The 26,114-nt window shown below is 42.2% G+C and overlaps 1 protein-coding gene across 1 annotated transcript in view; it reads right to left on the bottom strand.

Annotated features, from left to right (window-relative positions):
- Positions 1–26,114, bottom strand: part of LMBRD1 (LMBR1 domain containing 1) — a 263,866-nt gene that overhangs the window by 211,459 nt on the left and 26,293 nt on the right. Inside the window, exon 3 of the mRNA XM_040428628.1 lies at positions 24,609–24,672. Within this exon, the coding sequence (XP_040284562.1) occupies positions 24,609–24,672 (64 nt within the window). The remainder of the gene's footprint in view (positions 1–24,608; positions 24,673–26,114) is intronic.

Below are 26,114 nucleotides of genomic sequence, written 5' to 3' on the forward strand. Positions count from 1 at the left end.
GACACTACCACCACATGTACACCATACCAAATGTTGCCACGGGCAGCCACAGTGAAGGGAAGTGTCACAGTGCACACCTACATAAACCTCGTGCACACCAGACATACAAAGTGCATAACATACACACACACACACACAACCAGGAGTTACCGCATGCACTTGACAGCAAGCTGCCCAGCAACAGCTCAGGCTGCTATACTGCCAAGTACAACCATGTTACCAGCGGCAACCACACATGAGGCAACCTACCAGCAGCCCTCACCATGTGGTTGACAATAAAACCAAACCGCAGGCAACTGCATGCGGATCCTGAGTCACGACCATAACTCAGATTTTCATATTGATGCGTTGCAGATTTTTCTGCAGTAACCTGTGTCCTAGGTGGACGTACCCTACACTTTTATCCTCCATGGTGCACAGCTCCTACACACCTGGAGATACAGTTCACGTAGCAAGTATACCCCTCCCGGGGAGTATCATGCACAGTATGGTTGCCCTGTCATTAGGGGCGTCACATCAGTATGGTTGCCCTGTCATTAGGGGCGTCACATCACACCAGATGGTCAGAGAATAAAAGTGTAGGTACACCAAGATACCGGGACCATTAATTTTTTTCTTAGACTAGACCTTCAAAGGCAAGTTTCCAAGTTGTCCGTAAACTATCGGTCCCATACCACTACATTCAACAATACTGTGGTCTGTCACTATACAAAAGAAGTTGCAAAGACCATAGCCCCCCCCCACTATCAATTCCAGCTCTGCAGCTATAGGCTCAAACTGCACCTGAGAGACTTTCTGCTTTTCCTACACCCTGTATTCACTCTACATGTAATACTGCAAGTACTGAGCGCTCTCTGCTCCCTTTCAGATAGAGGAAAGGATGAAGCAGCAAAAGATTTTGCCTCAGATGATTTTTTCCAATTAAAGGGGTTATCTGATATCTAACCCCCCCTTTCCCCCCAAGCTCGGGACCCTTGTATGGATTCCCGTATACTTACCTGCTCCCCGGCACCTGCATCGCTACAAGCAGTGACGAGCCCCATTGAGGCTGGTTACCGTCACAACCTGCTATTGACTGCTCCCCGCTGTCGCTGGATGTTTTGATCTGCGAGACAGAAAAATGCAGCAGCGGTCGTCCAGGGGAAGGGTAGATTTTAGATATCGGATAACCCCTTTAAACAAGCTAAACAATGGACAATTATTCTTACAATGCCTTTGAAAGAAGCAAACTAGTCAGTGTAAATACTGATTTGACCTCTTTAACAGTTTTGTCCAATATCTGCTCAGGCTTTGATTAAAGGAACTAACAGTTCAGCACCTGATTTAACCCTTCATATCCTAAGATGTGTAGCAGCTAGGCATATGGGTCTGGTTGCAGCATTATCTCTTCTACATCGGGAGATACTGCCTTTAGAAGTCGAGTCAGAAGTGATAGCAGCTAAAACCTGCTTTGACTTTCATTCCCAACTCGATTTGTAAATGCTATAATCTTCCTACCTATAGCAGCTAACACTTTGATCCTGGTCTTGTTTTAAAGCTTAGATTATCTGCTTCCAAACAAGATCCATATGTCTAGCTGGTACAGGGTCTGTGATATGAAGGGTTAAAGAAACTCTTCTCCTTCAGCTGGTTGCGTTCCCAGCGAGCCAAGAGAGGAGAGAGGGGGCCATGGGGTCAGCTGACAAGTTGCAGGGGTGAGAGTACTTCCGGACTTTGCATGTTACCTATCCCCCTCTCCTCTATCAGAAAGCATACTTAGTCTTCGATCATAAACTGTCTTTGGCCAGGAAAGGAGTGAAAAGATGAGCGTTTGCCCATCTAGTCAACACTGTGCCAAACCATAGTGTCACATAAGTCACACCACATACACACACACAAACATGAATAACGATTCTATTGTACACTGTCCCTCTGGTCCATATCTTATCTTTATCACACAATATCTGGACCACTTCTCTAGTGATAACCATTACACAGTACAGTAATAGCGAGAATGATCATCACTAGAGAGGAATCTAATATATTAGCCATCACATCATTTTTCATCAGAGGTCAGGGTATGCAGCTACACAAAAGCAGATTATGTAAAAACAAGTGTTTAAATTTTTTTTTTTATAATATATATATATATATATATATATATATATATATATATATATATATATATATATACACATACACACACACATATATATATATACACATATACACACACACACACACACACACACACACACCCCCCGCCACATAAAATTCAATGTTTATACAGCTAAGGCCCCATACACACACAACTGTATCCATTTTTGCAGTATGCAAATATGGATACTGCAGCAGGTCCCGCACTATGTTAGAAATGTCTAGGTTTGGCTACATGCACACGACCGTATGTGTTTTGCGGTCCATAAAAAAAAAACGGATGACGTTCCGTATGGCATCTTTTTTTGCGGATCCATTGTAATAATGCCTCTCCTTGTCCGCAAACTAGAAAAAAAATAGGACATGCACTATTTTTTTTGCGGAGCAACGGAACGGACTTACTGATGCGGACAGCACACGGTGTGCTGTCCGCGTTTTTTGCGGACCCATTGAAATGAATCGGTCCGCATCATATCCGCAAAAAAAAAAAAAACGGATCGGACACGGAAACAAAATACGGTCGTGTGCATGAGGCCTTAGTCTGCGAAACGGACTGAAAATATGGTTGTGTGCAAAAATAAAGTTATGACAGCTGGAACAGAGGGAGAAAAATGTTACTGGTCCTTAAGGTTAAAATTAGTTCTGTCACTAAACGGTTCAAATGCACTTCAGTTACCAGAGGACAAATTCAAAATCTACAAAAAAAAAAAATGAAAAAAAAATATATATATATATATATATTTGAACTGCAAGTTCAGATGTCTGCGGTTTTGACCCTGCAAAGCTGCTACACAGGAGTTTTTATCATCAGGAGCAGCATGAATATGCACTGCTCCTGCAAGTGTACTGGAGGTGGGGGTTCACCGTTAGGTGTTCTGGCAGTGATGGCATCCAATCAGGAGACCACTACAACTCGCACAATACAGAGAACCCTTCACAGTGAAGCTTTGCCTCCAGTGCTCTCGCAGGAACAGAACCTGACAATAAAAGCTCCACAACGGACTGACTGTCAACAGGCTCCCTTTAAAAATATTTATACATATATTAATTTACAATATTTATCAATCTAAATGCCCACCTAATATAACTGTTACAACCAGACAGGAGATGACAAATGTTACAGAAATATAATGGAGGGGCAATAACATAATAGAATCTTTGGAGCAGATTTCCTTTCTCCTCGTCCAGAGAAAAATGTTCAGCACAAAAGGTGGTACTACTAGGCTTTATTTCCTAATAATGCTGTGACATTGGGTTAAAAAGCTTAAAATAAAGCTCAATGTACAAGAAAAGAAGCACGTCTATTGTTCTGGAGGAGTCAACAAGGTTTCTTTTGAGAACTACTCCAGAACAGCAGTCGTGGAAAAATACATTGCAAAAAGGAAGCAATGCTACATACTATCGATTTAGCGTTGGTCATACAGCAAACAAAATCACAATATTACCTTCAAAATAGTATACAGTGTTTAGACAAGAAATGTGAAAGACGACTGCAGGCCAGACCCTGCTAACACAGCAACAGTACAATATCAATACAGGTGCATCATCAAAAAATGTATTTCAGTAATTCAGTTCAAAAAGTGAAACTATTATATAGATTTATTACACACAGAAATGGCCTGCTGAAAAGTATGTACAGTATATGCACTCAGTACTTGGTTGGGGCTCCTTTTGCATGAATTACTGCATCAATGAAGCGTGGCATGGAGGCAACCAGGCTGTGGCACTGCTGAGGTGTTATGGAAGCCTAGGTTGCTTTGATAGCGGCCTTAGGCCTCATGCACACGGATGTGTTCCGCGGCCGAGAGCGGTCCGTGGTAACCCGGCCGGGATTCCTTCTGACAGCAGGAGCGCACGGTGTCATTGGTTGCTATGACGCCGTTTTTACTTCATGCCGCCACTGCTGTGAAGTGATACACTGGTATGATCTATACGAGTGTATCACTGCACAGCAGCGGCGGCATGAAGTAAAAACGGCGTCATAGCAACCAATGACACCGTGCGCTCCTGCTGTCAGAAGGAATCCCGGCCGGGTTACCACGGACCGCTCTCGGCCGCGGAACACGGCCGCGTGCATGAGGCCTTAGGTTGGTCTGCATTGTTGGCTCTGGTATGTCATTTTTCTCTTGACAATACCTCAGATTCTCTATGAATTTAGGCTATGCGAATTTGCTAGCCAATCAAGTACAGCGATGCTGAGGTTATTAAACCAGATACTGGTACTTTTGGCAGTGGGGACAGGTGTAAAGTCCTTCTAGAAAATAAAATGAGCAAGCATAAAGCTTGTCAACAGAAGGAAGCTTTAAATTGCTCTAAAATTTCCTGGTAGATGTCAGCGCTGACTTTGGACTTGATATAACACAGTGCAACAGCACCAGCAGATGACATGGCTCCCCAAACCATCACTGACTGTGGAAACTTTACACTTGACCTCAAGCAATTTGGATTGAGTGTCTCTCCACTTTGGGACCTTCCAGACTCTGGGACATTGATTTCCAAATGAAATGCACAATTTGCTTTATCTGAACTTGGACCACTGATCAACAGTCCAATCCTTTTTCTCCTTAGCCAAGTTAAAGTCTTCTGATTTAGTTTCTGGGTCACGAGTGGCTTGACATCAGGAATCCGACAGTTGCAGCCCATGTCTGGGATAAGTCTGTATGGTGGCTCTTGAAGCACTGAATTAAGCCGCAGTCCACTCCTTCTGAATCTCCCCAAAATTCTTGAATGGCCTTTTCTTGACAATAGTTTCAAGGCTGCTGTTATCCCTGTTGCTTGTGCACCTTTTTAGGGCTGAAACAATTACTCGAATTAATCGAGTAACTCAACACAAAAATAGAAAATCCTCGAAAAAAGTTTGAGGCTTCATTTGTGCCATGTGAACACTGAGCGTGAGTGAAGCGCTTGCTATTACTCATGCGCCGTGGTCACCTACCCGCTCACAGTGCACTGGATCCTGATCAACACGCATCGTCAGGATGTAGTAGATGTAAGTGTGCACTATGACCTGACGCTGTGTGACGTCAGGTCCCAGTGCAGCGCACGAAGAATAGGCTGGAAAAGCTGTGGAGTGTCGGCAGCAGCCCTATGGGAACGGTAAATATTTTATTTCACTGGCACTGTGGCTGGGCACTGATGGCTAGGAGGGGGAGTGGGGGGAACTGATGGCACTTGTGGGAGCTGGTGGCATTGGGGAGGAACTCATTGCACTGGAGGGGGAACTGATGGCACAGGGGGAAGGTGATGAGATTTTATAGAAATTGTTTTAATTCGTTTTTTCTTATTAGGAGTACTCGATTAATCGTTGGACTAATGGGTAGAATACTTGATTACTAAAATAATCGATAGCTGCACCCCTACACCTTTTTCCTCCACACTCTTCCCTTCCACTCAACTTTCCATGAATAGGTTTGAATACAGCACTCTGTGAGCAGCCAGCTTCTTGAGCAATGACATTTTGTGGCTTAACCTCCTTGTGGAGGGTGTCAATGGCTGTCTTCTGGACAACTGTCCAGTCATCAGTCTTCCTCATGATTGTGCAGCCTACTAAACTAGACTGAGGGACCATTTAAATACTTAGGAAACCTTTGCAGGTGTTTTCTGTTGATTAGCTGATAAGAGTGTGACTCCATCACTGTACAATATTGAACTTTTTCACAGTATTCTAATTTTCTGAGATAATGAAAATCCAAGTCAGTATCTATAAGCCATAATCATCAAATGAACACTTGGAATAGATCAACATATGTTTCTATGTTTCTATGTTTCTATGTTTCTATCACCGTGTGCAATGAACCTATATAAATATAGGAGTTTCAATTTTTGAATTACTGAAATAAATGAAGTTTTTGATGACACTGTAATTTATCGAGATACACCTGTACTACATCCTAAATGCATAGAATGACCTCTTTGGTGCATTTATTAAAATAATTTCATAAAACACATTTCAGTGCACTGCACAGGCAGATGTTGCCCTTGGTTGGATTTGAACCTAGGAACCAAGTGCTGCAAGCCAAAAGTGATAACCTCTGAGCCATCATGCTTTTCATCACTCAGCTGGTCCCTAGGTGCTCCACCTCGGTGCAGCCGACTACAGTTCCCATCATGCATTGCTGACATCTATTCCAAACTTTTCTCCTTCCCTTGTATTACCCTGGCTGCTAAAGAGCAAGTCTCCCACCTCTTTTGCATTTTAAATTGTGCTCCTCACTGCTGAGGCTCTCATATACCAGTCATAGTCTCCTATAAATCCTAGTGCTAGAACTGAACATGCGTGACCAGCAAGCTATAAAACATCATTTTATAATATTATACATAGAGATATTTTGCTATGTACTACACATTTTCAATAGGAGTCACGTTTTTTGGAAATTTACCGTGTCAATTTATGTGATAATAACTTTGGAACACTTTTACTTATCCAAGCCATTCTGAGATTGTTTTCTCGGGACACATTGTACTTCATGATAGTGCTAAATTTCTGTCAATATTTCTCTTCAAAAAAAATATATATATAAAAAATTACAGAAAAATTTGCAACTTTCCAAATTTCAATTTCTCTGCTTTTAAAACAGATAGTGATACCTCATAATAGTTATTACTTTACATTTCCCATATGTCTACTTTATGTTTTAATCATTTTGTGAAATACATTTTTTTTTTTGGGGGGGGGGGGGGGCGCGTTAGAAGGCTTAGACGCAAATCTTAAAATTTTTAAGAAATTTTCCAAAACCCACTTTTTAAAGGACCAGTTCAGGTCTGAAGTCACTTTGTGGGGCTTACATAATAGAAACCATCTATAAATGGCCCCATTTTGGAAACACCCCTCAAGATATTCAAAACCGATTTTACAAACTTTGTTAAGCCTTTAGGTGTTCCACAAGAATTAAAGGAAAATGTAGATGAAATTTCAGAATTTCACTTTTTTGGCCGATTTTCCATTTGAATCCATTTTTTCAGCTAACAAAGCAAGGGTTAACAACCAAACAAAACTCAATATTAATTTCCCCAATTCTGTAGTTTACAGAAACATCCCATTTGTGATCGTAAACTGCTGTACGGGCACACGGTAGGGCACAGAAGGAAAGGAACGCCATATGGTTTTTGGAGGACAGATTTCACTGGGTTAATTTAAAGTTGCCATGTCACATTTGAAGATCCCCTAGAGTAGAAACTCCAAAAAAGTGACCCCATTTTGGAAACTACGGGATAAGATGGCAGTTTTGTTGGTACTATTTTAGGGTACATATGATTTTTTGTTGCTCTATATTACACTTTTTGTGAGGCAAGGCAACAAAAAAAAATAGCTGTTTAGGCACAGTTTACAACGTTCATTTGACAGGTTAGAGCATGTGCTATTTTCAAACAGCAGGTTGTCACGGACGCGACAAAACCAAAAATGAAATTTTTTTGGTTGTTACAGTTGTACACAATAAAAAGCATTTTTTAAACAAAAACAAAAAAAGAATTAAAAAAAAATTAATGTTTTAGTGTCTCCAGGTTCTGAGAGCCATAGTTCTTTTTTTATTTTGTGAGCAATTGTCTTAGGTAGGGTCTCATTTTTTTGTGGGATGAGATGACAGTTTGATTAGTACTATTTTAGGGTGCGTATGACTTTTTTGATCACTTGATATTACACTTTTTGTGATGTAAGGTGACAAAACAAAAATGGCTTCCAGTATTTGTAAAAAAATAAATTTACGGTGTTCACCTGAGGGGTTAGATCATGTGATATTTTTATACAGCAGGTCGTTACGGACGTGGTGATACCTAATATATCTACTATTTTCACTTTTAACACAATAAAACCATTTTTGAAACAAAAAACAAAAAAAAAAAATCATGTTTTAGTGTCTCCATATTCTGAGAGCCATAGTTTTTTTTATTTTTTGCCCAATTGTTTTATGTAGGGGTTCATTTTTTTGCGTTATGAGGGGATTGTTTGATTGGTACTATTTTGGGGGGCATACACATTTTTGATCGGACGATGTTGTAAGGTAACAAAAATAAAAAATAAAAAATTGTTTTAGCACAGTTAATTTTATTTTTTCTACTGCGTTCAGGTGAGGGGGTGACTCATGTGATTTTTATAGAGCTGGTTGTTACGGATGCGGCAATACCCAATATGTCTGGTTTTATTTATTTTATATTTACTCTTTTAAGTGTTTTATTTTGGGGAATTTTTTTTTTTTTTTTACTTGAAACTATTTTTTTATTGTGAAAAACACTTTTACTTTTTATTTTTGTCCCACTCTGGGACTTCAACTTCTTGGGTCTGATACCCTCTGCAATGCATTACAATACATCCTGTATTGTAATGGATTGACTGTCCGCTTGTATGCTGACAGCCTGCCTGTGAGACCCAGCCTAAGGTGCTGGATTTCACAGGCTTCCATAAAAGTTAAGCCCCAATTGAAGGGATCGGGCTGCCGTCTCTGCCATCGGGTCCCTGTCACTGCAGCACGGTGACCCGATAGAGATGCTTAGGGCACCCGTACCCTCTGCAAACCCTCTGCATGCCGCCACCAGCTTTGACCGCAGCATAGAAGGGGTTAATAAAGCAGGTATGCAGCAGGGGCCTGGTTGTCAGTGACTGCCGGGTCCGTGCTGTTGATCGGGCGGGCGCAGATCCTGCACCCGCCCAATCAGCCCGCCGTACATGTACGGTGCTGGTACTCAACCACTTGCCGACCGCCCATAGGATATAAAACGTCCTGTTGCTAATTGTGCAGCTGCCAAGCGAGGGGCCCGCTTTCAGTGAGAGCATGGCAACCCAGAGGGAAGGCAGGGACAGTTCCCAGGTGTCCCTGCCTTCTAGAGCGCTGTGTATACAGATCAGGATGCGCTATGCTCTTCCCGTCCCGGCCGTCATGTGACCGCCAGGGCAGGGAGAGTGCAGGAGCAGTCGGATCTTTCAAAGACCTCGATCAGCCCTGCACTTCCGCTGTACAGCACAGTATACTGCTGTACAGCCTCTCTGGGGAGTGTATTTCCCTTGTAACTGGGGCTCCCATGTCAGCCCCATTTACGGGAGAAATCAAGTGGAAAAAAAAAAAGAGGGAAGTTAAATGTCCCCCAAAAGTCTTGTATGACCTTATGGGGGATGCAAAGTGTAAAATAAAAAATAAAAAAAATGTGTTATATAAAAAGAAATTTAAAAAAAGAAGGTTTATGTAATTTTTTAAAAAAAAATTATATAAAAAATAGGAATAAATAAATAAAATAGACATATTTGGTATTGCCGCCTCCGTGACGGCCAGCTCTATAAATATATCACATGATCCACCCCGTCCAATAAACACCATAAAAAATAAATTAAAAAAAAGTCAAAAAAAGCCATTTTTTGTCACCTTACATCACAAAAAGTGCAACACCAAGTGATCAAAAAGGCGTATGTCCCACAAAATAGTACCAATAAAAATGTTACCTCATCCCGCAAAAAAGGAGTCCCTCATAAGAAAATCGCTAAAAAAAATAAAATAAACTATAGCTCTCAGAACATGGAGAAATTAAAACATCATTTTTTGTTTCAAAAATGCAATTATTGTATTAAATAGGGTTGAGCGAACCCAAACTGTAAAGTTTGGGTTCGTACCGAACTTTAGGATTTTGAGCCCGGACCCGAACATTTCAGTAAAAGTTCGGGTTCGGTGTTCGGCGATTTAACGGCGCTTTTTGAAAGGCTGCAGGGCAGCCAATCAACAAGCGTTTAACTCGTGTGCCCTTAGAAGCCATTACAGCCAGTCCTACTAATGGCATGGCTGTGATTGGCCAGTGCAGCATGTGACCCAGCCTCTATATAAGCTGGAGTCACGCAACGCCGAACGTCACTCTGCTCTTACTAGTGTAGGGATAGGATGCTGTTGCTGTGAGGGAGAGATTAGGAACGAATCTATCCGATATCAGAACTTGTTAACTCTGCGCTCTACAGAGATTTTGTTTTGTGGGTGCATTTTTGTACACTGCCCTGAGCCCAGTGCCACAGAAAAATAAGTTTAATCCGTCTGTTAGTTAGGTGGGCGTCGGCAGCCATTTTGTACAAGTTCAGTGCACCAGCACTGCGCATATGTGCAAGGGACAATAATTTAATCCTGGTCTTTTACTTCAGTGGAAAACATATACCCATTTTTTAAGTGCACCTGCACTGCATATGTGCAAGGGGGTAGGGAAAATAATATAGGTAATCCGTCTGAGTTCAGGGACCGAGATGGTGACATATTAAAAAAAAAAATTCTGTAAATTACAATCCAAGTAAATCCATCTGTTAGAACATATTTTTTTTTGCTAAAAAAGTACATTTGCGCCCTGCACTGCATTTGTGATAGTGAAATAAAATCTGTTAAATCCATCTGTTTAATTGTGGGTGAAAAAAAACTATTTTTTTCCCCCATAAAGTACCTTTGCGGACTTTGCATTTCTGACAGTCCAATACAAGCGTTAAATACTGCTGTTACATTCTGGTTTTAAAAAAAAATAAAACACCCATTTGGTGCTAGATACTACATTTGCGGCCTTTGCTGCATTTCTGACAGTCCAATCCAATACAACTAGTCAATACTGCTGTTACATTGTTGGTTGACAAATTCGAATTTTTTGTGACCGTGTAGTATTTGCCTGTCACACTGTTGTGTGATCTCAATAAATTTTTTCTCTCTTTATGACACGGGCACTGCCTTACTGTCAGTGAACTTAATTGTTGACTATAGGCAATTATATTGTCGCCTGACATAAACCATCTGTTACCGTATTTTTCGCCCCATAAGATGCACTTTTTCCCCCCCAAAAGTGGGGAGGAAATACCCCTGCGTCTTATGGGGTGAATGCTTCCATTTTACATCGAGGTCTGCGATGCTGCAGCATCGCAGACTGCGATGTATGAGCAGGGAGAGATGAGGGGCTGGAGTCCGGAACTAGGGGCGGGGCCCGGTGCAGTCACTGTACTCTGACATCGGGCCCCATCGCTCACCGAAGTATTTATAAACATTAATCCTTATACGGTTAATAAGTTTAACTAAAGCTGCGCTCTCCCCTGTTCCCCTGCATCAATACAGCACTTACGAACAAGCTTCAATAGCAGTCACACCGGACGGCAGCGGTAATGTCAGTCACTGACGTTGAGCGCCTGCTCCTCCCACTTTATGAATGAAGCAGGCGCGCAACGTCAGTGAGTGACGTTACTGCTGCCGTCCGCTCTGCCTGCTATGGAAGCTTGTTTGTAAGTGTTGTACTGATACTGGGGATACAGGGGAGAGCGCAGTTTTAGTTAAACTTATTAACAGGATAAGGATTAATGTTTATAAATACTGCGGTGAGCAGATGGCCGGTGTATTGGGGGACACTGTTATGAGGGGGATCTGTGGATGATATAGCAGTGCCATCCACAGTTCCCCCACCCCATAGCAATACCATCCACAGATCCCCCAAAACAGTGCCATCCACAGATCCCCCACATGACAGTGCGTCATGAACAGATCCCCCATAATAGTGTCATGCACAGACCACCATTAATTCCAAACCCACCAAAAGCACACCTTTTGGTTCAAAAATTTTTTTTTTCTTATTTTCCTCCTCAAAAACCTAGGTGCATCTTATAGGCTGGTGCGTCTTATAGGGCGAAAAAAAACGGTCGTTTGGTGGGTGAACGCAAATAATGAGAAGAGCGTCAAATAAGGGACGTGGCCCTGGTCGTCGTGCTGCTGGTGTTGGTGGAGCTCCTGTTGCAGGGAGAGGACGTGGTTGATCTGTGCCAGCTACATACACAAGTAAAAACACCTTCCTCAGGTGTGAGTAGGCGACAGAACCTTCAGCGTTATTTGATAGGGCCGAATGCAGCTCTACGAATCGTGAGGCCAGAACAAGTACAGGAGATAGTAGATTGGGTGGCTGACAGTGCCTCCAGTTCCTTCACATTGTCTCTCACCCAGTCACTTGCTGAAAGATCAGAGTTGGCACCTTCAGCCCATGGCCATCAGTGTTTCACCTCACCCCCTTGCAAATCAGCCAAGCAGTCTGAGCCCCAAGTCATGCAGCAGTCTCTTCTGCTTTTTGATGACTCTGCTAGCAGGGCTTCCCAGGGCCATCCACATAGCCCTGCCCCAGAAGTGAAAGAGATTGAGTGCACCGATGCCCAACCACTTATGTTCCAGGATGAGTACATGGGAGGACCAGCGCAGCAAGTCTCTGATGATGACGAAACACAGGTGCCAACTGCTTTGGCTTTCTGCAGTGTGCATACCGACAAAGAGGGCAGGGGTGAAGACTGGGTGGAAGATGATGTGGAGGAAGATGAGGTCCTCGACCCCACATGGAATCAAGGTCATGCAAGTGACCAGTCTTGTTCGGAGGAAAAGGCGGTGGTCGCACAGAGCCACCAGCACAGCAAGTGGTAGCAGGGTGCAAAAGTGGAGCGGCCATTCCCTAGGCAGTACGCCTGCTACTGCCCACCGCACCAAGTGACCGAGCACACCAAAGCCAGCGCCAAGGTGTTCCCTGGCATGGCAGTTTTTCAGACAATGTGCTGACGACAAGACACGCCAGTGAGCCTCAAGCCCGGCCTTGTGGTGTGCGATAATGGGCTCGGCAGGATGGCACCCAAACCAGCTCATGGCCATCACTGGTGCGTGGCTGGGGGGATACAGAGGACACAGACGATACACCTCCCACAGAGGACAGCTTGTCGTTGCCTCTGAGCAGCCTGACACACATGAGCGATTACATTATGCAGTGTCTCCGCAACGACCGTCGAGTTGGCCACATTCTAACTCGTGCTGATACTGCGTGGCCACGCTGCTGTATCCCCGTTACAAGGGCAACGTACCATCCTTAATTCCCTCACTGGAGCGTGATCGTAAGATGCACGAGTACAAACGCACGCTGGTAGATGCGCTGCTGATGGCATTCCCACCTGACAGCAGGGGCACAGTGGAAGCACAAGGTGAAGGCAGAGGAGGAAGAGGTCGTAAACGCAGCTGGGGCACCGCCAGCACCTCAGAAGGCAGGGTTAGCATGGCCAAAATGTGGAAAAGCTTTGTCAGCACGCCACAACCAGCACCACCAGCTGAAATGGAACGTCTTAGCAGGGGACAGCATTTCACCAACATGGTGGAGCAGTATATGTGCACACGCCTACACGTACTGAATGATGGGTCTGCCCCCTTCATCTTCTGGGTCTCCAAATTGGGCACATGGCCTGAGCTTGCCCTTTACGCCTTGGAGGTGCTGGCCTGCCCTGCAGCCAGTGTATTGTCTGAACGTGTGTTTAGCACGGCAGGGGGCGTTACAGACAAGCGCAGCCGCCTGTCCACTGCCAATGTCGACAGGCTCATGTTCATTAAAATGAACCAGGCATGTATCCCACAGGACTTGTCCGAACTTTGTGTAGAATAGACATGTATACCGGCCTTACCCAGCCATTGTTCTACTCCAGCGCACTCTCATTGTTGTACTTTTTATATTTCCCAATGTTTTGGGGTGTACCCCAATTTAAACAAAAAAATATATATATTATACACATATTATACACACACACACACACACACACACACACCAGTGTTGGCTACCTCCTCCACCGCAGCTTCCACCTACACCGCCTCCTCAACCTCCTACTCCATATGGAACACCACCTCCTAGATCAAGATTATTATTTTTAATTTTTACGTATTTTATGTCATTTCACTAATTCGTCTAATACATTGTTCGACAGTCACCAATTTTTGGCTGTGATATACCCCTGCTCTACATAGTGGACAGGGAAATACGTTTCACTAATTTGTCTGTTACATTGTTGGGTGACAAATGCTCATCTTTTGCGCTAGAAAGTACATTTGCAGCCTACACTGCATTTAGGACAGTACAAATGGTGAGGCCAGAACAAGTACAGGCGATAGTAGATTGGGTGGCTGACAGTGCCTCCAGCTCCTTCACATTGTCTCCCACCCAGTCCCCTTCTGAAAGATCAGAGTTGGCACCTACAGCCCATGGCCATCTGTCTATCAACTCACCCCCTTGCAAATCAGGCAAGCGGTCTGAGCCCCAGGTCATGCAGCAGTCTCTTAGGCTTTTTGATGACTCTGCTGGCAGGGTTTCCGTGGGCCATCCACATAGCTCTGCCCCAAAAGTGGAAGAGATTAAGTGCACTGATGTCCAACCACTTATGTTTCAGGATGAGGACATGGGAAGACCACCGCAGCACGTCTCTGATGATGACGAAACACAGGTGCCAACTGCTGCAGCTTTCTGCAGTCTGACAAGGAGGGCAGGGCTAAAGAGAGGGTGGAAGATAATGAGGTACTAGACCCCACATGGAACAAAAAGGTCATGCAAGTGACGTGTGCAGTTTGGAGGAAGAGGCGGTGGTCGCACAGAGGCGCCAGCACAGCAAAAGAGGGAGCAGGGTGCAAAAGCATCTGTTACATTCTTGGGTGACATTTTACCATTTTTGCCGTATACAAACCCCTGCTCTGCATAGGTGACAGGAAACAAATTTTTGTAAAATAGTCTGTTTAATTGGTGGGTGACATTAACCCATTTTTGCCGATGAAAAACCCTTGCTCTGCATAGGTGACAGGGACTTACATTTCTAAAATTCATCTTTAATTAAAGTGCGCCCCCTCCTTTCATTCGATCCTTCCGCTTTAACAACTTGTCCCACACATTTCCGCTCGATCACGATTCAGCTATTGACCTCCCTTGGATGTGGTATCCCTTTCTCACGCTCCCTCTCCGGCATGGAACCCCGATTCCCCATTACCCGTGATCACCATGGTAGGCGCATAAATTGAATCGTGGACATCACGGGGACGTGCGACATGGTGGAGCAGTATGTGTGCACACGCCTACACTGCATCCAGTGTATTGTCTGAATGTTTGTTTAGCAAGGCAGGAGGGGGTTATCAAAGAAGCGCAGCCACCTGTCTACAGCCAATGTGGACAATCTCACGTTCATTAAAATGAACCAGGCAGGGATCCCACAGGACTTATCCGTACCTTGTGCAGAATAGACATGTATACCGCCCTCACCCAGCCATTGTTGTACTCCAGTGCACTTTCTTTGTTTTATTTTTTATATTTCCCAATGTTTAGGGGTCTAACCGAATTTGAAAATAATAATAATAATAATAATAATAATAATAATAATAATTAAAAAACAAAACCAAAAACCAGTGTTGGCTACCTCCGCCGCTTCCACCTACACCGCGTGCTCAACCTCCTACTCCATATGGACCTTCTCCTCCTAGATCAAGATTATTTTTATTTTAACGTAGTTTATGTTATTTGAAGTCATTTCCCTATCTACATTTGTTTGCAGAGCACTTGCCATGCTCTTAACCACTTTTTTTTTTTAGGTATCGCCGCGTCCGTAAAAACCAGCTCTATAAAAATATCACATGACCTAACCGTTCACGTGAACACTGTAATAAAAATAAAATCAGTGCCAAAAAAGCCATTTGTCACCTAACATCACATAAAGTGCAACACCAAGCGATCAAAAAGGTATATGCCCCCAAAAATAGTACCAGTCAAACAGTCATCTCATTCCGCAAAAAATGAGACCCTAACTAAGACAATCGGTCCAAAAATAAAAAGCTATTGCTCTCAGACTATGAAGACACTAAAACATTTTTTGGGATTCAAAAATGCTATTATTGTGTAGAACTTAAATAAATAAGAAAGTATACATATTAGGTATTGCCACATCTGTAATGATCTGCTCTATAAAAATGTCACAACTCAACTCTTTCTGCAAAAAATGAGCCCCTGCACAAGAAGATAGGCAGAAAAAGAAAAAAAATGGTGTTCAGAAAATGGAGACAATTTTTTTTATTTTTTTCAAAAATACTTTATTATGTAAAACTGAAAACAAAGAAAGACAATTGATATCATTGTGTCCGTAACAACCTGATAAAAATAGCACATGATCTACCGTGTCAGATGAATGTTGTAAAAAATAAAAAAAACAGTGCCAAAACAAAAACTTAATAAAAGAGAAATAAAAAAAAAATCATATGTACCCCAAAATGGTACCAATAAAACTGGCACCTTATGTCCTAGTTTCCAAAATTGGGTACATTTTTGGGAGTTTCTACTGTAAGGGTGCATCAGGGGGGCTTCAAATGGGACATGGCATCTAAAAACCAGTTCAGCAAAATCTGCATTCCAAAAACCATGCGGCGCCCTTTTCCCTCTGCACCCTGATGTGTTTTCTTACATCAGTTTACGACCATATGTGGGGCGTTTCTGGAAACCGCAAAATCAGATTTATAAATAATAAGATGTGTTTGGCAGATTTTCCCTTTTAATTTTTTTTCTTTAACACATCGAGGGTTAACAGCCAAACTAGTGTAATTTAGAAATTTCATCTCCATTTTCCTTTAATTATTGTGGAACACCTAAGGCCTCTTTCACACGGGTGTCCCGGATTTGCTACAGATGTGTCGTGTGTGCATTGCGGGAAACATTTAATTCAGTTTTGACTGCGATTGCGTTGTTCAGTTTATATGGCAAGTGTGCAATGTGTTTTGCACGCGCGTGATAAAAAACTGAATGTGCTACCCAGACTTCTTCACTGAAGTTCGGGTTTGGGTTAGGTGTTCTGAGGATTATTATTATTTTTCGGTTCTTATCTGCCGTCACATTCTATGTTTCTTCTTTCAGGACCTGTAAAAGGACCTTTGATGATGTAATTGGGCTCACCACGTGGTGAGCAAGGTGACGTCCGCGCAGGTCCTGCTGAATAAAGATAGAAGATTCTTCTATATTCATTCAGCAGGACCTGCACTGACGTGACCAAGCTCACCACGTGGGGAACGTGATTACGTCAAATGTCCTTTTGCAGGTCCTGAAAGAAGACTATGCCGGCTGCGCGAACAAGTGGATAAGGAAAGTTATTTTATTTTATTTATTTATTTTTTAAACCCCTCAAAATCGACATTTTAGTAAGCATTCTGTATTAAAAATGCTATTATTTTCCTTTATAACCATGTTATAAGGGAAAATAATACAGTGAATTTACTTTAATGGGGTTGGGGGTTGCTCATCCCCATCATCTCCTAGCAACCATGCGCGAAAAATCGCACCGCATCCGCTTGCGATTTTCAAGCAGCCCCATTCATTTCTATGGGGCCTACGTTGCGTAAAAAAAAAAAAAAAAAAACGCACAGAATATAGAACATGCTGCGATTTTCACGCAACGCACAAGTGATGCGTGAATAATCACCGCTCATCTGCACAGCCCCATTGAAATTAATGGGTCCGGATTCAGTGCGGGTGCAATGCGTTCACCTCACGCATTGCACTCACGGAAAACTCACCCGTGTGAAAGGCGCCTAAAGGGTTATCAAAGTTTGTAATATCATTTTTGATTAACTTAAGGGGTGTAGTTTCTACAATGGGGTCATTTATGGGGGGTTTCCACTATGTAAGCCTCACAAAGTGACTATATACTTGAACTGGTCCTTAAAAAGTTGGTTTTGGAAATTTTCTTAATAATTTTAATAATTGCTTCTAAAATTCTAAGGCTACTTTCACACTTGCGTTTTTCTTTTCCGGCATAGAGTTCCGTCACAGGGGCTCTATACCGGAAAAGAACTGATCAGTTTTACCCCATGCATTCTGAATGGAGAGTAATCCGTTCAGTTTGCATCAGGATGTCTTCAGTTCAGTCGTTTTGACTGATCAGGCAAAAGAGAAAACCGCAGCATGCTACGGTTTTCTCTTCGGCGAAAAAAACTGAAGACTTGCCTGAATGCCGGATCCGGCTTTTTTTCCCATAGGAATGTATTAGCGCCGGATCCGGCATTCAGAATACCGGAATGCCGGATCCATCCTTCCGGCCTGCGCAGACCGATAAAAATGTGAAAAAATGTACAAGACGGATCCGTCTGTCCGCATGACAAGCGGAGAGACGGATCCGTCCTTGCAATGCATTTGTGAGACGGATCCGGATCCGTCTCACAAATGCTTTCAGTCAGCGGCAGATCGGCGGATCCGGCGGGCAGTTCCGACGACGGAACTGCCCGCCGGATCACACTGCCGCAAGTGTGAAAGTAGCCTAAGCCTTCTAATGTCTTAAATAAAATGACATTTACAAAATGATGCCAACATAAAGTAGACATATGGGGAATGTTAAGTAATAAATATTTTATGAGGGATCACTTTTTTCTAAATTTGAATCTCTGCTTTTAAAACAGTGAATTTTTTTTAATTTTCATTACCTTTTGGATTTTTTTACTAAATAAAAAAGTTAAAACATTGTACTTCATGTTAATGGTAAATTTGAGTCAATGTGTCACGAGAAAAACAAACAAACAATCTATGAATGGCTTGGATAAATAAAAGCATTCCAAACTTATTAACACATAAAGTGACGCATGTCAGATTTGCAAAATTAGGCCTGGTCAGGAAGGGGGCAAATGGCCCGGTCTGAAAGTGGTTAAAGGGAACCTGTCACCAGTTTTATGGTGTCCTAACTAAGGGCAACATAAAAAAGTGACTGATTCTCTTAGCAAAATGCTGGGTAACTTTCTTTAATTGACCCAGGCAATCTGCCAACATCTTGTATTGAAAAGCTCCAGCTGATAATGATGAGTCATGAATATTCATGAGCTCCTGACTCTCCCCGCCCACCTGCTGCTGAATGACAGTTTGTTTCCATATGAATCAGCAGCAGGTGGGCAGGGGAGTGGCTATAGCTCTGAATTAAAAAAAAAAACGCTGGACTCGCTGACATCACGCTGGACTCAAATCAGCTCATTAGCATGCGGCATGAGGCATCTTTGTGTGTATATTATGAGGTAACCATCTGTCACACCAGTAAGTGAATACATCTAAAGGTACTTTTTAGTAGTTAAATGATTGTATATAATTAGTTAGATTATAATCAAATATCCACATGACAGGTTCTCTTTAAGTCATGTCCACCAGCGCTGTACATGTACGGCAGAGGTCCTCTACATATGCAGCAGGGGCCCGGCTGTCAGTGACTGCCGGGTCCATGCCACTGATAGCGCAGGTGAGCGCAGCTCCTGAGCCCGCCGTACATGTACAGCACTGGTCCTCTACAGGTTAAGTTCACAGATTCAGTTTTTTGGCAATCTAGTGACAAGGACTATGGAATGCAGTTCTGTTGTACAACCCAAGTCCATAAAAGTCAGGACTGTGAAAAAATAAATAAAAAACAGAATGCAATTATTTGCAAATCGCATAAACCCATATTTTATTCACAATATATCAAAGAACACATATCAGGCTCATATAGAACTTAATGGCAGCAAAGCATCTCAAAAAAGGTGGGACGGGCCATGTTTACTATTGTGAAGTATCCCCTCTTCTTTTAATAAGTCTGTAAATGTCTGGGAAGTGAGGAGACTAATTGCTGGTTTTGAGAGGGGAATGTTGTTACATCCTTGTTCGATATAGAATTCTAGCTGCTCAACAGTCCTGTTTTTTTTTGGGCAGATTTTATGTTTCAGGATATGCGCCAACAGTTTTTTTGGGTGAAAGGTCTGGACTGCAGGCAAGCCAGTTTAGCACCCAGACTCTTGTTCTGTGAAGCTGTTGTGATGGATGCATTATGTGGTGTAGCATTGTCTTGCTGAAATATGCAAGGCCTTCCCTGAAAGAGACATTGTCTGGATTGGAGCATAGTCAGGTCCATAAATATTGGGACATGGACAAGATTCTAAAATTTTTGGCCCTATACACCACCACAATGGATTTGAAATGAAACGAACACGATGTGCTTAAACTGCAGACTGTTAGCTTTAATTTGAGGGTATTTACATCCAAATCAGGTGAACAGTGTATGCATTACAACAGTTTGCATATGTGCCTCCCACTTAAGGGACCAAAAGTAATGGGACAATTGGCTTCTCAGCTGTTCCATGGCCAGGTGTGTGTTATTCCCTCATTATCCTAATTACAATGAGCAGATAAAAGGTCCAGAGTTCATTTCAAGTGTGCTATTTGCATTTGGAATCTGTTGCTGTCAACTCTCAAGATGAGATCCAAAGAGCTGTCACTAGCTGTGATGCAAGCCATCATTAGGCTGAAAAAACAAAACAAACCCATCAGAGAGTTAGCAAAAACATTAGAAGTTGCCAAAACATTCTTAAAAAGAATGCACCGGTGATCTCAGCAACACCAAAAGACCCGGAAGACCACAGAAAACAACTGTGGTGGATGACCAAAGAATTCTTTCCCTGGTGAAGAAAAGACCCTTCAAAACAGTTGGCCAGATCAAGAACACTCTCCAGGAGGTAGGTGTATGTATGTGTGTCAAAGTCAACAATCATGAGAAGACTTCACCAGAGTGAATACAGAGGGTTCAGCACAAGATGTAAACCATTCTTGAGCCTCAAAAACAGGAAGGCCAGATTAGAGTTTGCCAAACATCTAAAAAGCCTTCACAATTCTGGAACAACATCCTATGGACAGATGAGACCAAGATCAACTTGTACCAGAGTGATGGGAAGAGAAGAGTATGGAGAAGGAAAGGAACTGCTCATGATCCTAAGCATACCACCTCATCAGTGAAGTATGGTGGTGGTAGTGTCATGGCGTGGGCATGTATGGCAGCCAACGGAACTGGTTCTCTTGTATTTATTGATGTGACTACTGACAAAAGCAGCAGGATGAATTCTGAAGTGTTTCGGGCAATATTATCTGCTCATATTCAGCCAAATGCTTCAGAACTCATTGGACGGCGCTTCACAGTGCAGATAGACAATGACCCAAAATATACTGCAAAAGCAACCAAAGAGTTTTTGAAGGGAAAGAAGTGGAATGTTATGCAATGGCCAAGTCAATCATCTGACCTGAATCCGATTGAGCATGCATTTCACTTGCTGAAGACAAAACTGAAGGGAAAATGCCCCAAGAACAAGCAGGAACTGAAGACAGTTGCAGTAGAGGCCTGGCAGAGCATCACCATGGATGAAATCCAGCATCTGGTGAGGTCTAAGCGTTCCAGACTTCAGGCTGTAATTGACTGCAAGGGATTTGCAACAAAGTATTAAAAAGTGAAAGTTTGATTTATGATTATTATTATGTCCCATTACTTTTGGTCCCTTAACAAGTGCGAGGCACATATGCAAACTGTTGTAATTCCTATACCGTTCACCTGATTTGGATGCAAATATCCTCAAATTAATGCCGACAGTCTGAAGTTAAAGCACATCTTGTTTGTTTCATTTGAAATCCATTGTGGTGGTGTATAGAGCCAAAAATGTTAGAATTTTGTAGATATCCCAATATTTATGGACCTGACTGTTCTAAAAACCTCTGTATACTGTACAACATGCCAAAGGCACTAATGTAACACCATACCATCAGAGATGCAGGCTTTTGAACTGTGCATTGATAAGCTGGTTGGTCCCTTTCCTCTTGAGTTGGCAGTACACTGTGTCCATGATTTCCTAAGAGAGTTTCGAACTTTGATTAATCCGACCACAGAGCAGTTTTCTATTTTAAAATTGCAGCGTTTCTGGATCATGTTGACTTACGGCCCCTTCTTTGCCGGATACAGCTTTAACTTGCATTTGCGGAACGCACGGTGAACTGTGTTCCCAGGCATTTTTTTCTGGAAGTGTTCTTGAGCCCATGCAGTGATTTCCAGTACCGAATCATACCAGTTTTTAATGCAGTGCCACCTGAGGGCTTGTCACTTGTGCATATGGATTTAACCAAATTCTCTGAACCTTTTGATGGTATTATGTACTGTAGATGGTGGGATTTTCAGTCTTCCCAATTTTACATTGAGGAACATTTTCCTGAATCTAACATGCCCTTTTTATACCCAGTCATATGACTTGTAAATTGCTCCTCCAGCTATTTATTAGTACCACTTTCAACATCTGATATCTCTATAAGATCTATTCTGACCCCCAGACGGAGGCACGCCAAAAAGCGTGTAGGTGCGGGAGCCATCCTGGCTGCATCCAGTGACTGGTACGCGATTGTTTCTGTTATACTTAACATTCCTTCTCCATGCATATTTAGCACTTCCACTTTAGGATTAGAGCTTTTCTTCTGAGGACAGTGTTAGTATTAATTGTATACACTTTAAGGGTTTAATTAGCCAGTGATTTCCGTGTACTCATTATGGTTTTAATTGATTATTTTATATTATTGTGATTTATGGATTTTTCAATAAATTTGATATTCGGTTTTTGTAGCAGAATACCTAAATAAAATATTGGTCTATGAGATTTGCAAATCACTGTTTTTATTTAAATTTGACATGTTACACTGGCCCCCAACTTTTTTGGAATTGGGGTTGCAGTTGCCACACTGATTTTAGAGGGGATATTCCAGTAAAGTAACTTAATGTATGAAAAACTGTATTAAGGCTGCAAGCTGTGACCCAACCAGAACCCATACCTATACATATAAACCAGAGCTTCAATTTACCTTGCAATCCATTTGTCTAGCTCCTATGTGAGCCTGCAACACACTGGGTATATCATGGCGCCTGATCTTCCCTCAAAAAAACTACAAAGACTACAATCCCTAGCTTTCTTGCTGAGTGTTGATGTTTATTGATTGGCTGCTGATAAACAGTCTGGTCACGCCCCCTCTACTCTACACACTGAGCATGCTCGACCTAACAAAGGCTCAGAACTACAGGTCGATGCCATGGTAATTTAGGAGGAAACACAGTGGGTAGCAGTGGAAGAAAACTACTTAATGCTAAATATGTGAAATTGACATTATATTAGGCAATTATTGATGAATTAGTCTAAAACATAAGTTATATTTATAGTAACCGGAATACCCCTTTAAATGGGAAAAAGCACAACATCGAAAACCACATATGAAAAGAAAAATACATGATGCTTGTTACATGTGATACTGAGGCAGTTATCAGTGGAAAATGGCATGCATGTACATACATTTTTAACTATCGATTTTGTGGCGAGTTTTTCTGGCACACTATTACTGCTATGTGAACGCAGTCTTTTTTTTTTTTTAAAGGATCTAGTTTCCGGAGGAAATCAGACAACACGGGGGATCGGCCTGCCATAAAAATTAAAAAAAATTGTATTATTACTTACCTGGCAGATTCCACGCCACAGCTGTTGGTCTCCTGACCTGGAGAGTGTCGAATCGTAACTGCTGCAGCTATCTATTGGCCTCAGTGGTGCATCAAAGATGTCAGTGATTGGCTGCAGCTACCATGTGTTGTCACTGCTGCCGCCATGTAAACAGATCCTGGCTGGGTGAAGCGTTGCTGTGGCCTGGGATCTGCCACGTAAGTAATGATCTCCTTTATTTATTAAGGGAAACTTGCATCCATTACAAAACTCCTTGTGGTGGTCTCTTACCTGTTCTTTGTCTTACTGCTCCTATCACTAAATATCACACTGGAGCCGTTGCATAGCAACAGTGTAAACCAAGTTTCGGTGACACGTTTTCTATTTAGTCAATGAGATAAGCTTGTATCACTAATACAGGCAGTCTATGTAGAAAAAAAAAGTCTGCTTGGACTGTTCCACACAAGTTAATGATTATGGTACTGTATAATGAAGATAATGATAGTTCAGGCTCCCTATCTCAGTGCTTATAATATATAGCTTGAGGGATGAATGATCACATTTAGTTCCCACGAGCACTTTGGGTAGTCTTTCTACTTGCTAAAGTGTTTCTGTGCTGAGGCATCATGGAACGGATAGCATCGTTTACTAGGCAAAGTAATGTATTGGTCTCTCAGCAAGGTGACCTCTATATTTCACCGAAATCCAACTACAAATCTGGTGGTCACCTTGGAAGGCAGGTGCCGGCCACTGTGCAAAAAAAATAAAATTAAAAAAATAAGCACACACACCAATCATTCAGGACAAATGCCGCATCTGAATTCACATCCAAAAATCGGCATAAATTATTTGTGCGTTTGTATGCAGATTTCAGCACAGACTTCTTGGGATGTAGACTTAGAGGCAGCTTTTGAACTGGATTTATATGTACCAGTATATTCTCTCTAGTAGGCAATTTCCTTGGGAAAATAACTGCTCCTCAGAACTCATTACAAAGGTACCATTTTAGGATCAGTAAAAGCTCATAAAATTAGTAGAGAGATTTAATTTGCCCCCAAAAAAAATAAAATAAAATGCGAGGCTCCAAGTCAATTCTCTGCGACTTAAAGCCTCTTCTTGCCCGAAAGTAAATACTAGACAAAAAAGGACAGCTTTAAGCTACAGCTTAATTATGAGTTTCTGTGAAACTGCATGCTGTGAGAGAGGAGAAGGAGCAGAAGTGGAGCCCAAACCGTTGTGCACAGAACATAGAATGTGTCGGCAGAAGGGAGCTACATGAAATGAAGTAAATATGACATCAGAAAGACTCATCCCTCAAAAAAAAAATACAAGGAAAAGTAACACCATCTACAAAAGTCATGTAAAAGGATGCACCAAAAAAATATATAGGTCAGGTTATAAAATAAGTATACTTTACCTTAGGCAAATTACAATACTTACTGTAATATCCAATTAAAATGGTATCCTCAATCTGTGCCCGTGTGGCATTATCCTCTGCCCAGCCCTGCGTAGAAAACATTATTCTGTTTGATTTGCTACAAACTTTGTAAATTTGCTCAAAAATAAAACCACACAATTGGCTCAAGAAACTGAATCAAAAACCAGTGGCATTTTTTTTCTTGAAGGGATTTTCTAGTATTGTGATAATGATGGTGTCAAGATAGGTTATCAATATCAGATTCCAGGGGGTCCGAAACCCCACACCCCGCCAATAAACTGTTTGAAAGTAGCTCGGGAACTGCACAGCTCTGTCCATTGTGTAGTGGACAGAGCAGCTTACTGCATCTCTGCACCTATTTGTAGTAGCACTACATCAACCACCTCCCTCCACTACACAATGGACAGACGTGTGCAGCGCAGGAGCCACTCCAACACCCCACCAATCTGATACTGAGGATAGTCTTTCAAACATGCAGACTTGGGTGTTCTTGTTACCTCATTATGCCAATATTGCATGTGAGTGAGCAATAGAATAGACACCAAATGATATTTTATCGAGTATTCACAACAATCTAGATTGAAGCAAAAAGAGCTTGTTACACACCCCACCAAAAAATTTGTCAATAATCACCATGAGAGTAACAAAAGAATCCTTTATTGAAAACACAATAATTACTCAGACGATCGTAAAATAATACTAAAATAAGCAGCGGATAGATCAATACAGAAGAAGATAAATAGGAGGAACCACAGAGCCGGAGCACAAAAGGTAGTAAAAATGGAAAAAGACCGTAATTAGACTTACCGGTAATTCTGTTTCCTTGAGTCCACCATGACGGCTCTACTATGAGATTGACCCTTGACCTCTGTAGGGGCAGGAACACACAGAGTTTAAAAGGCCACCACCCACACTTACCCTCAGTGCTTTCCAAATTACCAAGTGGGTGTAGCCTTAACCTAGGCAAGTATATGAATATATACATTTTTTATTTGAGTATTAATTCATACTCAACCCCTCCTTAAATCTCAGGGGGGGAAATCTGGGCCGTCATGGTGGACTCAAGGAAACAGAATTACCGGTAAGTCTAATTACGGTCTTTCCATTTCGTCCACCATGACGGCTCTACTATGAGAACTACTGTACCAGATTATTAAACAGGGTGGGTAACTGCTTGTAGAACCTTCTGACCGAAGGTTAAATCCGCAGAAGCTGACACATTAATCCGGTAATGTTTGATAAAAGTACTTATATTCGACCAGGTGGCTGCAGTACAAATCCTGTCAAGGGAGACACCTCCTCTTTCTGCCCATGAAGACGCCATAGCTCTTGTAGAGTGAGCTTTTATATTCGTGGGGCTATCTAGACCCGACTTCTGGTAGCAGCAAATAATAGTAGATCTGATCCATCTTCCGATCGTGGCTTTAGATGCCTTTTTCCCCCTGTTTGGACCCCCATACTGAACGAAAAGGTTATCATCTTTCCTAAATTCTTTTGTTAAGTCCAGG

This window comes from Bufo bufo, chromosome 4 (assembly GCF_905171765.1).
Source record: "Bufo bufo chromosome 4, aBufBuf1.1, whole genome shotgun sequence".
NCBI classification, from domain to species: domain Eukaryota; kingdom Metazoa; phylum Chordata; class Amphibia; order Anura; family Bufonidae; genus Bufo; species Bufo bufo.